At 48.5% G+C, this 15,457-nt stretch overlaps 1 protein-coding gene across 6 annotated transcripts in view; it reads left to right on the top strand.

Moving 5' to 3' along the window:
- Positions 1–1,763: 1,763 nt before the first annotated feature.
- Positions 1,764–15,457, top strand: part of LOC138967222 (FGGY carbohydrate kinase domain-containing protein-like) — a 30,859-nt gene continuing 17,165 nt past the window's right edge. For 3 of the 6 annotated variants that reach the window (XM_070339740.1, XM_070339743.1, XM_070339744.1), the window contains exons 1-5: positions 1,764–1,837; positions 4,871–5,064; positions 5,389–5,506; positions 6,013–6,164; positions 8,298–8,383. In XM_070339740.1, the coding sequence (XP_070195841.1) occupies positions 4,885–5,064; positions 5,389–5,506; positions 6,013–6,164; positions 8,298–8,383 (536 nt within the window). In that variant the 5' untranslated portion in view covers positions 1,764–1,837; positions 4,871–4,884. Of the gene's footprint in view, positions 1,838–3,839; positions 3,965–4,870; positions 5,065–5,388; positions 5,507–6,012; positions 6,165–8,297; positions 8,384–9,090; positions 14,397–15,457 lie in introns of those variants that run through there. The other 3 variants (XM_070339742.1, XM_070339741.1, XR_011455878.1) reach the window with 3 other exon arrangements.

Genomic DNA, 15,457 nt, shown 5'->3' on the forward strand with positions numbered 1-15,457 from the left:
TGTGAATCTGATCATCAGCCAGTACTCAGTCCTATCCTTGGCGGATGATGACTTTATTCAGTTATTCTGCAGAAAAACAGAAATGCTGGAGAAAAACCGTTCTTTTCTGCAGCATTTCTGCATAATGTCATCTTTCGCGAGAGCAACGTTTTTTTCTGCAGTAAAACAGTTTTACTGCAGTAAAATTGAAATCAAGAATGCTGCAGTAAAACGGTGATGTTGTTTTACTGGAGAAAAACTGTTTACACTTTTTCTTCAGCATTTTGGCATTATTCAGTTATTCTGCAGAAAAACAGAAATGCTGGAGAAAAACTGTCTTTTCTGCAGCATTTCTGCATAATGTCATCTTTCGCCGAAGCAACGGGTTTTTCTGGAGCAAAACATTTTACTGCAGTAAAATTGAAATCAAGAATGCTGCAGTAAAACGGTGCTGTTGTTTTACTGCAGAAAACCTGTTTACACTTTTTCTGCAGCATTTTGCACTGGCTCTTGGCGGATTATGACATTATTCAGTTATTCTGGAGAAAAACCGAAATGCTGGAGAAAAACTGTCTTTTCTGCAGCATTTCTGCATAATGTCATCTTTCGCGAAAGCAACGTTTTTTTTCTGCAGTAAAACAGTTTTACTGCAGTAAAATTGAAATCAAGAATGCTGCAGTAAAACGGTGATGTTATTTTACTGCAGAATAGTCTGTCACAGTTTTTCTGGAGAAAAACGAACGACCTTGTAAAGTAGCGTTTGTATTCGTCGCTCCCTGGGATAGTATAATAGTTTGTAACTATTGGTAATTCTGGATGAGTTCATCTCTCGACAGAGGGGGACTCGCGTGCTCCAACATTATAATGAGCCAGAACAAAACTCTGCAGAAAAAGTGTAAACAGGTTTTCTGCAGTAAAACAACAGCACCGTTTTACTGCAGCATTCCTGATTTCAATTTTACTGCAGTAAAATGTTTTGCTCCAGAAAAACCCGTTGCTTCGGCGAAAGATGACATTATGCAGAAATGCTGCAGAAAATACAGTTTTTCTCCAGCATTTCTGTTTTTCTGCAGAATAACTGAATAATCCCAAAATGCTGAAGAAAAAGTGTAAACAGTTTTTCTCCAGAAAAACAACATCACCGTTTTACTGCAGCATTCTTGATTTCAATTTTACTGCAGTAAAACTGTTTTACCTGCAGAAAAAAACGTTGCTCTCGCGAAAGATGACATTATGCAGAAATGCTGCAGAAAAGACAGTTTTTCTCCAGCATTTCGGTTTTTCTCCAGAATAACTGAATAATGTCATATAATCCGCCAGGAGCCAGTACAAAATGCTGCAAAAAAAACAAAAAAAAAAAACAGGTTTTCTGCAGTAAAACAACAGCACCGTTTTACTGCAGCATTCTTGATTTCAATTTTACTGCAGTAAAATGTTTTGCTGCAGAAAAAAAAACGCTGCTTCGGCGAAAGATGACATTATGCAGAAATGCTGCAGAAAAGACAGTTTTTCTCCAGCATTTTGGTTTTTCTGCAGAATAACTGAATAATGTCATAATCCGCCAAGGATACAGTCCGGCTTCAGTATCAGTTCAGACGGAGAAGGCTGCAGGTATACTGAAATGCTATTGGAACCCAGCCGGGAACCGTCGGTTTCTTTTGGTTGTACTGTCATAACTAAAAGATTTAACAAATTCCAACTTAAAGTTCTTAACATTCTTCGTGTTGCCGCCCAGTTTATCCCTGTTCAGTCTCTCATTGAGTCTAGCGGCGATTAAAGGCCTCACCGTGCACCGTCTCAGTGACCTGAGTGCTAAAACTGACTGGAAGTTCATCTGAGTTGACAAGACTGGTTTTCAGTGAGTAGGCCTACGGGCTGTTTGTCTTTTTCAATCTGTTTCTCTGTCCGTGTCGCTCATTCCATCCGAGTGTGTGTCAGTGTCCGCAGTGACGGTGTGTGTGTATGTCACAGTGTCGGTCACACCGGTGTGTGTGTGTGTGTGTGTGTGTCACGCGGCTGTGCCGTGTGTGTGTGTGTGTGTGTGTGTGAGCCTAGTGTGGTGTGGTGCGTGCGTGTGAGTTTGCCCAATTTATGTGCCCTTGTGTGTGCCCCATTGTGGTGTGTTACTTTCACCATTTGCATGTTAGGAATGTCTGCAGTCCAAACTGAACAGCGTCCGTATCAATTGTTTATGTGATTTTCGGCAACAAGTCATCGAGCCCAGGGAAAGGCAACTCTCTTCACGCATACGGGAGTACCTGTTCCTTCTTCTTCCTTCTTCCATTTAACGCCCAGGGTCAACGTTCTGACTATTAGTGGCGCTTTGGAGGGTTGCGGAAGAAAATAAAATTTTGCAGGGAGAGGGGGGTGGGGGGGGGGGGGGGGGGGGGGGGCAGGACCACACAGCATTTTCAAGTCTCGGGCTAGGCCAAGCTGGCGGCCGAAGCGGTTGCAGGGGTTAAACCCCTGCCGGTGCTGCCCTAGCCTTCATCGACCCTACTTACTGGTGGCCTAGGGCAGGGTACAGGGTTTTGTTTACAGGTGCTGGCAGTGGTGGGATGCGCTGGAGGTGAAGGCGGCTGCTGTCGCCGCGCTGACAACCTCCTCTGGTAGCTCATTCCACTCCCTGATGGTTCTGGGGAGGAAGCTGTTCAGTCTCGTATCGGTCTTGCTTGGGATCCTGTTGAAGGCTCTGGTGTTCGTTCTTGAGCTTCTTCTTGATCTGCTGGGAAGGTGTTGGAGCTCGTCGCAGTTGACCTTGACGAGATTGTTGGTAATCTTGTACAGCATACACAGTCTGGACGTCCGTCTGCGTTGCTCAAGAGAGGGCCACTGGAGGGTCTGCAGCATCTCTCCGACACTTGAGGTGTTGCGATGTCGGTGGAGAACGTAGCGTGCTGCCCTGCGCTGTACGGCTTCGATCTTGGCGATGTTCTTCTGCGAGGAGGGGTCCCAGGCTGTGCATGCGTACTCCAGCAAAGGTCGCACTAGGGACTTGTAGGCCAGTTCTTTGGTGTGGACTGCTCCTATCTTGAGGTTCCTGCGAAGGAATCCAAGGGTCTGGTTGGCCTTCTTCACGATGGTGTCGATGTGAATATCCCACTTCAGATCTGCTTGCACTGTCACTCCAAGGTATTTCGCGGAGGTGACATTCTCGAGGGCGTGTCCGTGCAGCGTATACTGGTGTGCGGAGGTCTTCTTCTTCTTACTGACTGTGAGCACACTGCATTTGTCGGGGTGGAAGGTCATGTCCCATTGTGACTCCCACTCTTCTAGTCGATGTAGGTCGGACTGAAGGGCAGCATGATCGCTGGCGGCAGCGATGAGCCTGTAGACGATGGTGTCGTCGGCGAAGAGTCGAGTCGTGGAGGACACCCGCGCAGCCAAGTCATTAATGTAGATCAGAAATAGACAAGGTCCGAGGACTGATCCTTGTGGTACGCCTGACTTGACCGGGATGTTGGTTGACCTTGACCCTTCCACGACGACTGCTTGGCTCCGTCCATGTAGGAAGCTGGCAATCCAGGAGTTGGTGGAGTTTCTGATGCCGTAGTGATGGAGCTTATGGACTAGCAGGGAATGGTTCACCTTGTCGAATGCCTTGGCAAAGTCCATCACCACGACATCTGTCTGGCCGTTCCTATCCAGGTTGGCTGCCAACTCGTTGATAAGCTCTAACAGCTGGGTCTCGCATGAGCGTTGTTTCCTGAAGCCATGCTGTTGAGGGGTGAGGATCAGCTGTTGCTCCAAGAAGTCCATGATGTGACTAACGAGTATGTGCTCCATGACTTTACCAGATACACAGGTCAGGGATACAGGTCTATAATTCGCTGGGTTGTAGTGTTCTCCCTTCTTAAAGATGGGTGTGACGATGGCCTGCTTCCAGTCTGAGGGTACCTCGCCACTGTCAAGGGAGCGCTTGAAATTCCTGAATGGTTTGTGTGGCTTGTTTCACTTTCATTCTTCATAATCGTCATCTAAATTGGTACCTCTCGTTACTGTGCTCATACTAATCTAAACAGCTATTTCTAAAATGTAACACTACTACTGCTTTCTTTCTTGCATTAACACATTTGACACACATCGAAATCAGGGTTGTTCAGCCTCCGCACCAGTCATCAAATGGAGCACAATCACTGCAAGCAAACTAAGTTTTTATATCCCACATTGATGTCAATGATGAATTTACTGTTATCAGTTTAACTGGAATAAAGCTTGTGTGTCTCAAAAGTACCAGAGGAATAAGTTGTCCAGCATTTGTGCATGCAAGTTACACACTGCATCATAACAATGCAAGTGGGACTTCAATCAATGCTCATTCAGAGAAATCATAATCATGCACCTTTTTTGTGTGGTGCATTTTCGCCCAGCATGTGCGTTAGTCCGACACCTTTCACTTTTAAACTTAATTTGGCTATCATGGAGACAACGCATGTTAAAATAAAAGTGAATATATGTTTTAAGATTCGTTCAGTGTACGTTTGTTTGTTTGTTTGCTTAACGCCCAGCCGACCACGAAGGGCCATATCAAGGCGGTGCTGCTTTGACATATAACGTGCGCCACACACAAGACAGAAGTTGCAGCACAGGCTTCATGTCTGACCCAGTCACATTATTCTGACACCGGACCAACCAGTCCTAGCACTAACCCCATAATGCCAGACACCAGGCGGAGCAGCCACTAGATTGCCAATTTTAAAGTCTTAAGTATGACCCGGCCGGGGTTCGAACCCACGACCTCCCGATCACGAGGCGGACGCCTTACCACTAGGCCAACCGTGCCGGTTTCAGTGTACGTGACGAGGAACCTCACACTAAGTATAAGTACTATGAATCGGTCTTAGTTAATTATCTGTTTCATGTCACAAACTCCCCGAGTCCTTTCTTTCAGACCAAGACAACAAAATGCCACAGTATTATATTGGAGTGGATGTTGGGACTGGCAGTGCAAGGGCAGCTTTGGTGTCCACTGATGGTTCCACTGTGCAGACGACAGTAGAACCAATTCAGATTCTCAATCCTCAGCCTAGCTTCTATGAGCAGTCATCCGATGACATTTGGAGAGCTGTGGTCGTTGTTGTAAATGTAAGTAAACTGTGTAAATTTGGCCAAATCAAATGGCATGATTATACAGGTTGTCCTGATGATGATACACTAATGATATCATTTATTTTATCCACACTGATTTTTATCACCTGCACCAATTTTTTTGCCTTAAAAAAGTTTCTACTGCAGCATAAATTTTCATTGTCTGTTTAATGTCAAGGAATGAAAGTGTGTGTGTGTGTTTTTCTGCGTGTGCATGCCTGCATGCGTGACTAGTGTGTATGTGTGTGTGCGCATCAATTTTTCTGCAACTGTCTGTCTGACTGCATGCTTAAGATCTGATTCTCTTACCTTTCCATAAAGGCAGTCGTAAAAAAAAGTGGGGTTGCACCATCAGAAGTGAAGGGACTGGGATTCGATGCAACATGCTCCCTGGTGGCGCTGGATGCTGACTACCAGCCTGTTTCTTGTACTCCCACTGGTGAGCTTAATCTTCTTTTTAATTGCTGCCTCAATGTTATAGTGCCTTTTACCTTAGTGTACGTCAGTGTATGTGTGTGACTGACCATGCATGGGTGTGTGTGTGTGTGTGTGTGTGTGTGTGTGTGTGTGTGTGTGTGTGTGTGTGTGTGTGTGTGTGTGCATGTGTGTGTATGTGCATTTGTGTGTCTGTGTGAGTGCATGTGCGTTTGTGTGTGTGTTTGCTAAAAGCAATGAATATTACTCCCAAATCCTTGTAATGTTGAACCTTTTTTGCTTTAAAGTAACCAAAGACCTTTGACTTTGAGCTAGCTGATCTTTCAAATGGTACTGATTTGACTTCTACTTATACAACCATGGAACCCCCCCTTTAAAGACCACCAAAAATCTGAAAAAGCAAGGTCTTAAATTTAGGCCTTTAATTAAGTTTAAAGGGGATGGTCTTTAATTGGGGGTGCTATAAAAGGCTGGTGTCACTGCAACTTAAAACAACCGTTGTTCACTCAGGAGAGAAGTGTCACAACATTGTGATGTGGATGGACCACAGGGCAGAGAAAGAGGCAGCGAGGATCAACACGACGCAACACTCTGTTCTGCGTTACGTGGGGGGTACCATGTCGCTCGAGATGCAACCACCAAAACTGCTGTGGCTGAAAGAGGTATATATATATATATACGTGTATATAAAATTATGTTCAACGTCAATTTTTTTTTAGCTGGGTGGGATGCACATCTGCTCGTTGTGGTTGTGATTACAAGTTATGGTAACTTTGAGGAAATACTATTATATAACTTATAAGATTTTTTTCAAATGAAAGTCAATTTCAAACCATCACATAGCAATTCCTTGTGTGTACACGTAGACTGACTGACTGACTATTAGGGTTTAACGTCCTCTTAGACCAACTGGTCTATATTGGGACAGGTATTGGTAATACGTTGAAGATATGGTGTGATACTTTGATTCGAACAAGCCCGCTGTGGCCGTCTTCTTCGACACACCAGCATTGGGTTTGTCTCGTCAAAGTATCGAAATACGATCATGATAATTGGAGACGAGAGATGATGCATGCGTGTCTTCGTGTTTTCCAAGCCCTGAGACTTTTGCTGTGAACGTGGGATCTTTTTCGTGCGCATGTGTGCACACGGGGGTATTCGGACACCGAAGAGAGTCTGCACAAAGTTGACTCCGAGAAATACATCTCTCGCCGAACGTGGGGATCGAACCCACGCTGATAGCGACCAACTGGCTACAAAGCCAGCGCGCTACCAACTGAGCTACGTCCCCGCCCTGTACACGTAGCCACACATGCACACAAAGAAGCACAAGGACATGATAATGACGGTTTATGCCACTACAGATCTGTCCAGGCTGTTTTATTGAATAAGAGCATCTGTTATCAGCTTCAAGTTGCACACATACCAAATATTATCAGCCCGACTCCTTTTTTGTGCCGTAGGATTTTTTGCTGAATCAATGTTGCTTATTGACATTGGTGTCCAGGGCGGGGATGTAGCTCAGTCGGTAGCGCGCTGGATTTGTATCCAGTTGGCCGCTGTCAGCGTGAGTTCGTCCCCACGTTCGGCGAGAGATTTATTTCTAAGAGTCAACTTTGTGTGCAGACTCTCCTCGGTGTCCGAACACCCCCGTGTGTACACGCAAGCACAAGACCAAGTACGCACGAAAAAGATCCTGTAATCCATGTCAGAGTTCGGTGGGTTATAGAAACACGAAAATACCCAGCATGCTTCCTCCGAAAACGGCGTATGGCTGCCTAAATGGCGGGGTAAAAAACGGTCATACACGTAAAATTCCACTCGTGCAAAAAAACTGAGTGTACGTGGGAGTTTCAGCCCACGAACGCAGAAGAAGAAGAAGAAGAAGAAGACATTGGTGTCCCTTACACAAAAATGAATTCAACAATAATTCCTCACTTTGCTGAGGAAGCATTGAGCCAGGCTGTTGAGTTTTGGCATGGGTTTAAGTTTAAGTTGAAGGAATGCTGTTGTCTTGTGTTAAACCCTGGGTAGACTGATCTGTGATGATGAACATGCATATCGCTTACACGAGAACAGCTGTGCCTTTTATTTTAAGCAAGTTAGGTGATGATGATAATTAGTTTGAACGTCCTCTTAGAACCATTTGGCCTATCTTGGGACAGGTAGAGTTAATATGCTTTATGTGGGGACAAGATACTGGACAAACATGCAAACAGAGAACACATATATGATCGTGTTATATATCTGGAAGTCTGTTGTTGCGATATTTCAAAATGGGGATAGAAGTAATGATTGTGTACGCGGAATATGGTTGGACTGGAGCGGTTTTGTAGGCTTATTTGCTTTTTATTTATGTAGGATATGTTTATAGTTATGGCTGAATAAGTAGATAAATACATAACTGGAAAAGTAATACAATAAAAAATAAATAAAAAATAAAAAATAAAAAACAAAAAAAGCAAGTTAGGTGAGTGGTAGTCACATATGACTGCTTGTGCTTTGACAGATACAGTGGAACCCCCCTTGTAAGATCCCCCAGTTTTAGAATTCCTCCCTTTATTTTAAAGACCTTGTTTCCGAAGATTTTCATTTCATAGTGTCTGTAAATTTACCTCCATTTTAAGACTCCCTCCTTTCTAAAAACTAAATTTCCTCAGATTTCTAGAAGTCTTAAGCGAGGGGTTCCGCTGTACATCTTGTTGACACTCATGCAGTATCTTACCAAACATTATATGAATATCTTTGAGTTTCATAAGAAGTCGGTTGTTTCTTCCATATCTTTTGTCCATCAGCAATTGCCTGAACAGTGGAAGAAAATGTCCCATCTGTTTGACCTGCCTGATTTTCTCACCTGGCGAGCTACGGGAAGTTTCACCAGGTATTGTACATGTGGTTTGTAATTGTGTGTGTGTGTGCGTCCGTGCGTGTATGCGTTCGTCCATGTGTAAGTGTGTGTGTAATATTTGTGCCTTCTGCCAGGAATTTTATTTGCAATGTTCAATGTTTGCAGTAAGGTTTGATAGCTGTGTCTGCTTATATCATTGCCTGTTAAAGCGCACCCTCCTCTTGAGACCCTAGTTTTTCAGATTTTCTGTTAACAACAGCTGTATGTATCGATTGGACATTGGATTTCCCTTCTTTGAGCCATGTGACGTCAGAGGCCTACAAAACTTCATATTTGGGCGTTTCAGGTTGACCGAAACTTTATAGGAACTACAAAACACACGTCATGTGTTTGATTGCATGCGTGTGTGCTGTTCAATGTCAAAACAACAACAAAGTCAGTACATGACGTGTGTTTTGTAGTTCCTTTGAAGTTTCGGTCAACCTGAAACGCCCAAATATGAAGCTTATGTGTTTGATTGCATGTGTGTGTGTGCTCGTTCAATCGTCAAAACAACAACAAAGTCATAGTACCTGAAAGGAATTCGATCGATACATAAATGTTATTTGTGTTTTTGACCAAAATATGACATTTTACACAGATCTCGACAGTCATTGTTCACCTCGACCGCTAGCGCGGTATTGGAGAACAATGACTGTCTCGATCTGTGTAAAATTTCATTAAATTACATATCTTACCCAACTCACATATAGCAATTAACCCATAGTTCAGTGCTGATATCGCTGTACGCGTCCCCTTAGCAACAAGGAAGACGCCTCTAAAAAAGAGTGACCGAGACCCGTAAGGGTATCCAAGTCAGCCCGTAAGGGAGGCTGCCTTCCATATGCGCGCGCATATGCCGCCATCTTGTCATTCTACTCTCAGCGATCAGTGGAGCTGGTCGTGTTTGGTACGCTCCGGCTGTGTTTTCAGCCTACTTGCTTGGTCTTCCAGACCTGGTTTGTGTTCCCCTTGGTGTCTTCTTGTCACCGGACTTCGCATTTGCTGTTGAGGTGAGATCTTTCCATTTTTTTACCTGAATTTTGGCGGCATTGTTGGCTTGTTTTCGGACTTACAAAATTTTTTCCAAATTTGTTTGTGAGTTGTTTTCATCATGGCCGACAATGCGGACGGGAAGAGGTCAACATCTAAACATGTAGCTGCTTCGCCCTCTCCTGTTAAGAAAAGCTCTAGAAGTTCTAGAAGTTCTAAAACGCACGGCGATACGCCCGTGTCTCTTTCGGGTTCAGAATCCAAAAAATGTAGTGATGTTGTTGTTGGCGTGCCCGGAGTTTCCGGTTCGTCTGCTAAACCTACGGAGAAGCCCTTGCTCGGGGTTAAGCATGTTGTAGGGGATGTCTCGCCTGTAGGTTCTGGGCTTGCATCTGCGGATTTTGCTTCTTTGCTTTTGACATTAAGCTCTCAGGTTTCGGCCTTAGCGGCTGAAGTTTCGTCAACTAAGGCGGAGATACGTGCGCTGCCGGCAGGGGTCGGTGGTACGTCGTCGCTGGCCAGTGTGCGTTTGCCTCCCTCTGCTACTGTTACGAGGGCGGACGTGCATGCGTCTCAGGATGGGATCTCTCAGGCTCCCGTGGGGTCTCCGGCCGGTGTCCGTTCTTCTTCACAAGGTATGTGCACTCCACGTGAGCGTTGTCTTGAGGGAGTAGCCTCGGGTCTCATCCCAGGTGAAAGTTCTGAAACATCGGCTGATATCCACCGCTTAGTCGGGGTGTCAGTGGGTGCGAAGAGCCCTGACAAGCGAACAGATGTTCCTATTCTTCCTGGCCGTAGTCAGGTTGAAGGGCATCTGCTTCCGCCCAGGGGGCAGGAAGTTGGTGGTAGTATGGCTGGCTCCGGACTTGACTCTGTTAGTCAGTACGGGGACCAGTCTCCGGAGTGCACGGAAGGGCACGACGGCTACCTGGATGACGGTGCCGCCTCTCAGGCTGAAGGTGCTGGATTCTTTTTGCCACGGCAGCTGCCAGATGCGGTGGCTCTGGCGGCTGGAGTGGCTTCGAAATATCTCGAGGAGGAGGTGGCGGTGAACAAATCTCAGTTTGTCCATCCTCCTTCTGCCTTAGGGGATTTCAGGAGTGCTAAGGAACCGAAAAGTTCGTTCCGATTCCGGGAGTCCCCCTCTGTGGCGGTCGAGATGTCGAAGGTTTTTGCGAAAGGTCGAGCTATGTCCGATGCCTTTCCGCTGTTGTCACAGCATGGGGAGGCGCCGGAGGTGGTGGGCCCCTGGTTGGCTAAAGCGGGTCAACACGTTCCTTGTTCTGCGCTCTCAAAGAGCTCTAAACTGTCGGTTCGTCCCGTCGCTCTACTTGACTCTTTCGCTTTGCCGAGATCAGTTCTACCGGTGACTCCGGAACTGCTTTCTCTGCGGGAGGACGGGTATGCCAGGGATAGATCAGTCCCTTACACGGAGTCTGCTCTTCAGGCTTTGGAGGAGACGGGTAGATCTCTGCTCGAGTTGGGTTCCGTCTCTAGTTCTCTCCAACGCTCTTTGTCTAGGTCTATCGCTTCATCGTTAGACCCGTTTGAGTTCCGTTACGACGCCTCCCAGGAGGATGTGACAACTCTGTTGGCGACGCTTGCCAAGGTCTCTCAGGAACAATTGAGCTTGGCAGCCAGGCTTTACGGGCATGCTGTACATTCCCGCAGAACTGCCTTTTTGGCGGGTTCAAAGATCCGAGACAGGGGTACCATTGACAGACTTAAGGTATCCCCGTTTACGGAAGGGTCGCTGCTGGGTACTTCCTCTTTGGACGCTTTGCAGAAGGAAACCCAGGACGCTAGGGATCTGGCTATTGCAAGGATTGCTCACCACGGCTTTCAGAAGGTTCAGAGCAAGCCTACCTCCCAGAGTAAGGCTCAGCCTTCTTCGTCTGGGGGGGGCAAGATGCAAAATCAGTCCACCTCTTTTCGGGGTAGGGGGCGAGGCGCGCCTTACCCGAAGAGAGGCTCCTTTGGGGGTTCTCGGGGGTCGGGGCACAAGCCTCACCCCCAATGAGGGTCTCCCGAGCCACTATTCCCAGTAACCCCCGCCGTGGTGGCGGCGGGTGGCCCCTCCAGGGCCTTGGCCGCCTGGACACGCCTGGTGTCCAGCCGGTGGATTTTGGGAATAGTGCGTTCGGGATTCCGTCTCCTCTGGGCAGAGGGGAAGGCACCTCTGTCCAGGATACCTCCGCCTTTCAGATATCCCGTGGACCCGGAAGCCAAGTCAGCCGTTCATGCGGAGGTGGCTTCCCTACTCCTGAAGGGTGCGATAGAGGAAGTTCGAGATCGAGAGTCCCTCGGCTTTTACGGCAGGCTGTTCGTGGTGCCCAAAGCCTCAGGGGCATGGAGGCCTGTTTTGGACCTGTCCACCCTGAACAAATACCTACGGGTAGTCAAGTTTGTCATGGAGACTCCTCTCTCTGTAAGGGAAGCTCTGCGTCCGGGAGATTGGGCCACGTCGGTGGATCTCACCGACGCATATTTCCATGTGCTCATGCATGTTCAAGACAGGAAATGGCTGCGCTTTCTGTGGGGCGAGAAAGTGTTTCAATTTCGGGCACTCCCCTTCGGGCTTTCCCTGGCCCCCTGGATCTTCACGCTGGTCGTTCGCCAGCTTTGCTCCCTTGTCAGACAAGAGGGGGTACATCTACGGGCGTATTTAGACGATTGGTTGAATCTGCATCAGGACCAGTATATGTGCAGAACTCAGACTGCGAGGGTTCTCGACCTGGCGGCTCAGCTGGGCTTTACAGTCAATCTAGGGAAATCAGAGTTAGAACCATCCCAACGCTTCACTTACCTGGGCATGGATTTCGATACGGTGGAGTGGTTAGTCCGTCCCTCTCAAAAGAGGGTGGACAAGCTTCAGAACTTGGTTCGCTCGTTGAAAGGAAAGAGTGTGTCCACGGCCCGGGAGTTGTCCTCCCTACTGGGGCAGATGGAATCGATGGCTCCCCTTGTGCCTCTAGGCAGGGTCCACAAGAGGCCGTTTCAGGCGGCTTTGAGGAGGCAGTGGGACCAAGCCTCTCAGGGCTGGAATGTTCGCATAGGACTGGGGAGTTGGTTCAGCAACACTACAAGTGTTTGGCTGCTCCCCTGGGTCTCTCAGGGTGTTCCGATCGTTCCTCCGGCGCCGGAGAACATTCTTGTTACAGATGCATCCATGACAGGCTGGGGTGCTCATCTGGCCGATCAGACAGCCTCAGGTCTGTGGGATCTCTCCCTAGCTCCTCAGCACATAAACGTGCTGGAGCTGGAGGCTGTGTCTCTGGGTTTACAGGCTTTCCTGCCGCTTCTGGGGGGCAGTCATGTTCAAGTCCACACGGACAATACGACTGTGGCCGCTTACATAAATCGGCAGGGGGGCACACGCTCGCAGAAGCTGTCGGAGAGCGCTTGCCGTCTGTTGGTTTGGTGCAGCTCGCACAACATACTTCTCTCAGCGAAGTACCTGAAGGGCACGCTCAATGTTTTGGCGGATGCCCTCAGTCGGGGGGACAAGGTTCTGCACTCAGAATGGACCCTCTCCCACCAGGCGTTGGACCGCCTTTGGGTTCAAGTATACAAGCCTTGCATAGATCTGTTTGCAACGAGATTCTCCACCAGGCTTCCCCTTTTCGTCTCACCGTTCCCGGACCCTCTGGCGTGGGCGGTGAACGCGTTGGATCTGGATTGGTCAAATCTGCAGGCGTACGCTTTTCCTCCGTTTTGCCTGCTAGGGAAGGTAGTAAGAAAAGTGGATCTGGAAAAGCCAGCGCTGGTGCTGGTTGCTCCTCTTTGGCCCAGCCAGCACTGGTATCCGGACCTTCTGCGGCTGGCAGTGCGCCCACCCATTCCTCTAGGCGTTCGAAGGGGCGACCTGTTACAGCCCAGGTCAGGGGTCCCGCACGAGAATCCGCAAGCGTTGCAGCTTCACGGCTGGATTCTGTCAGAATCGCTCTGCGTCGTGCCGGGGCCTCGGCCACAACTTTGAAACTGGTACAGAAAGCACACAGAGACTCAACTAGCTCCGTTTACTCTTCTCATTGGGCTGCATGGGCCAAGTGGTGCTCTGAGAATAAGGTTCAACATCTTTCCCCAAGGTCCATGGAGGTAGCCAACCACCTCTCTTGGTTGGCTAGTAGGGGGGTCTCTCCTTCTTCACTGCGAGTTAGAAGGTCTGCGATTTCTTCCACTCTTAGACAGCTCGGTCGCAAGATCAATCTTGACGGTGTCATTTCAAGCGTGCTTAAGGGAGCTGCCCTTGACGCAGCTCTCTCAAGATCACAGCTCCCTGCCTGGGATCTGTTTGTGGTTCTCCGTTTCCTTGCATCGGAGGACTTTGAGCCTCTCCGGTTGGCTAGTTTACCTAATTTGACGAGAAAAACTCTGTTTTTGGTCTTGCTGGCCACGGCTAGGAGGGGTAGCGAGGTGCACGCACTTTCTGGTCTCGCTAAAGATATTTCCCTGGAGAGGGATGGCTCCTACTCTTTGAGATTTACGTCTAATTTTCTCGCTAAAAATCAAAAGCCCGGTCAGGCTTCGCCTTGCATTCGTATTCCACCCTTGAGCGATATACTCGCTCCTGGAGACCCCGATCTGTCAAATTGTCCTGTCAGGGCGTTAAGCAGCTACCTGTCTAGGTCTTCGCCGATTCGCTCGGAAACTCAGAAATTACTGTTTATATCCCTCAACACTGTGCGAGCGAAGGATATCTCGAAGGTCACCTTGACTAAATGGGTTTCACTGACCATTAAGCAAGCGTATGGATGGTGGCAACGCCAGTCTGGCGAGGTCAGGGCGGTGCTTCCTCTTACGTCAGCCAGGACGCACGAAGCGAGGGCTTGGGCGTCTTCTGTGGCCGTGCTTCGCTCAGGGCGCCTATCAGAGGTCCTGGCGGCGGCTTATTGGAAATCTGAGGACGTGTTCATCAATTTTTATTTGAGAGACATTGCTGCAAGGCGGCAAGACGGCAGTGCGGCTTTGCCGGCTCTCGTGGCTGCAGGGCAGGTCCTGCGGTCTTAAGTTGGTAAGTACCCTCCTCCTATAGTAGCAATCTGCTATATGTGAGTTGGGTAAGATATGTAATTTATACTGTTCAAAAAAAGAAACGCATAGTTGCTACTTGCCAAATTTGTTTTATTTTTCGAAAAAATTAACAGAAAATCCAATATTTAGATTATTTGTTTGAAATTTGGTATGGACACAGTTGAATGCACACACAGTTCATTTGCATCTTCAAATCAATCAGTCAATCAATACGATTGGGTGCCGAGGCTGTCAAGTCAGTAGGGGGTGTGACTGCCTTGAGCAGCAACAACTGCCCGGCACCTTCTGGGCATGGACTGGATCAGATGCCGGATATCTTGCTGTGGGATGGTGTCCCACTCCTCCTGAAGTGCCTGCAATAGATCGCGGTGATTTGCCGGCGCTTCTTCTCGCCTGCGCACACGTCTGTCCAATTCATCCCATAGGTGTTCTACTGGGTTCATGTCTGGCGACATGGATGGCCAGGGAAGCACCTGGACATGGTGGTCGGTGAGGAACTGGGTGGTGAGTCGTGCTGTGTGCGGGCGAGCGTTGTCCTGCTGGAATATGGCATCCTGGTCAGCCAGAAGAGGAAGGGCGTGTGGGCGAAGAATTTCCTCCACGTATCGCTGGGCAGTTATGCGCCCTTGGACGTGCACCAGGGTGCTCCTTCCAGCGGTATTGATCGCCCCCCACACCATGACGCCTCCACCACCATGAACGGGTGCCTCATCCACACAGTTGGGCGCGTAACGTTCGTTTACTCTCCGGTAGACCCTCCTCCGACCATCATGTCGCTGGAGCAGGAAGTAGGACTCGTCGCTGAACCACACGTGTCTCCAGTGATTCCGGACGGTCCAGCGAAGGTGCTGGTTGCCCCACTGCACTCGGTTCTGGCGATGGCGGCGGGTGAGGACAGCTCCTCTGTGAGGTCTGCGAGCTCTCAAACCAGCTTCATGCAGGCGGTTCCGCACGGTCTGGTCCGATAATCGGTGTGGCCCGGGGAGAGCCTGGACAGAAGATGAGGCCGACAGGAAACGATTCCGGAGGTGGCGGAGCCGT

This window comes from Littorina saxatilis, linkage group LG5 (genome assembly GCF_037325665.1).
Source record: "Littorina saxatilis isolate snail1 linkage group LG5, US_GU_Lsax_2.0, whole genome shotgun sequence".
NCBI lineage: Eukaryota > Metazoa > Mollusca > Gastropoda > Littorinimorpha > Littorinidae > Littorina > Littorina saxatilis.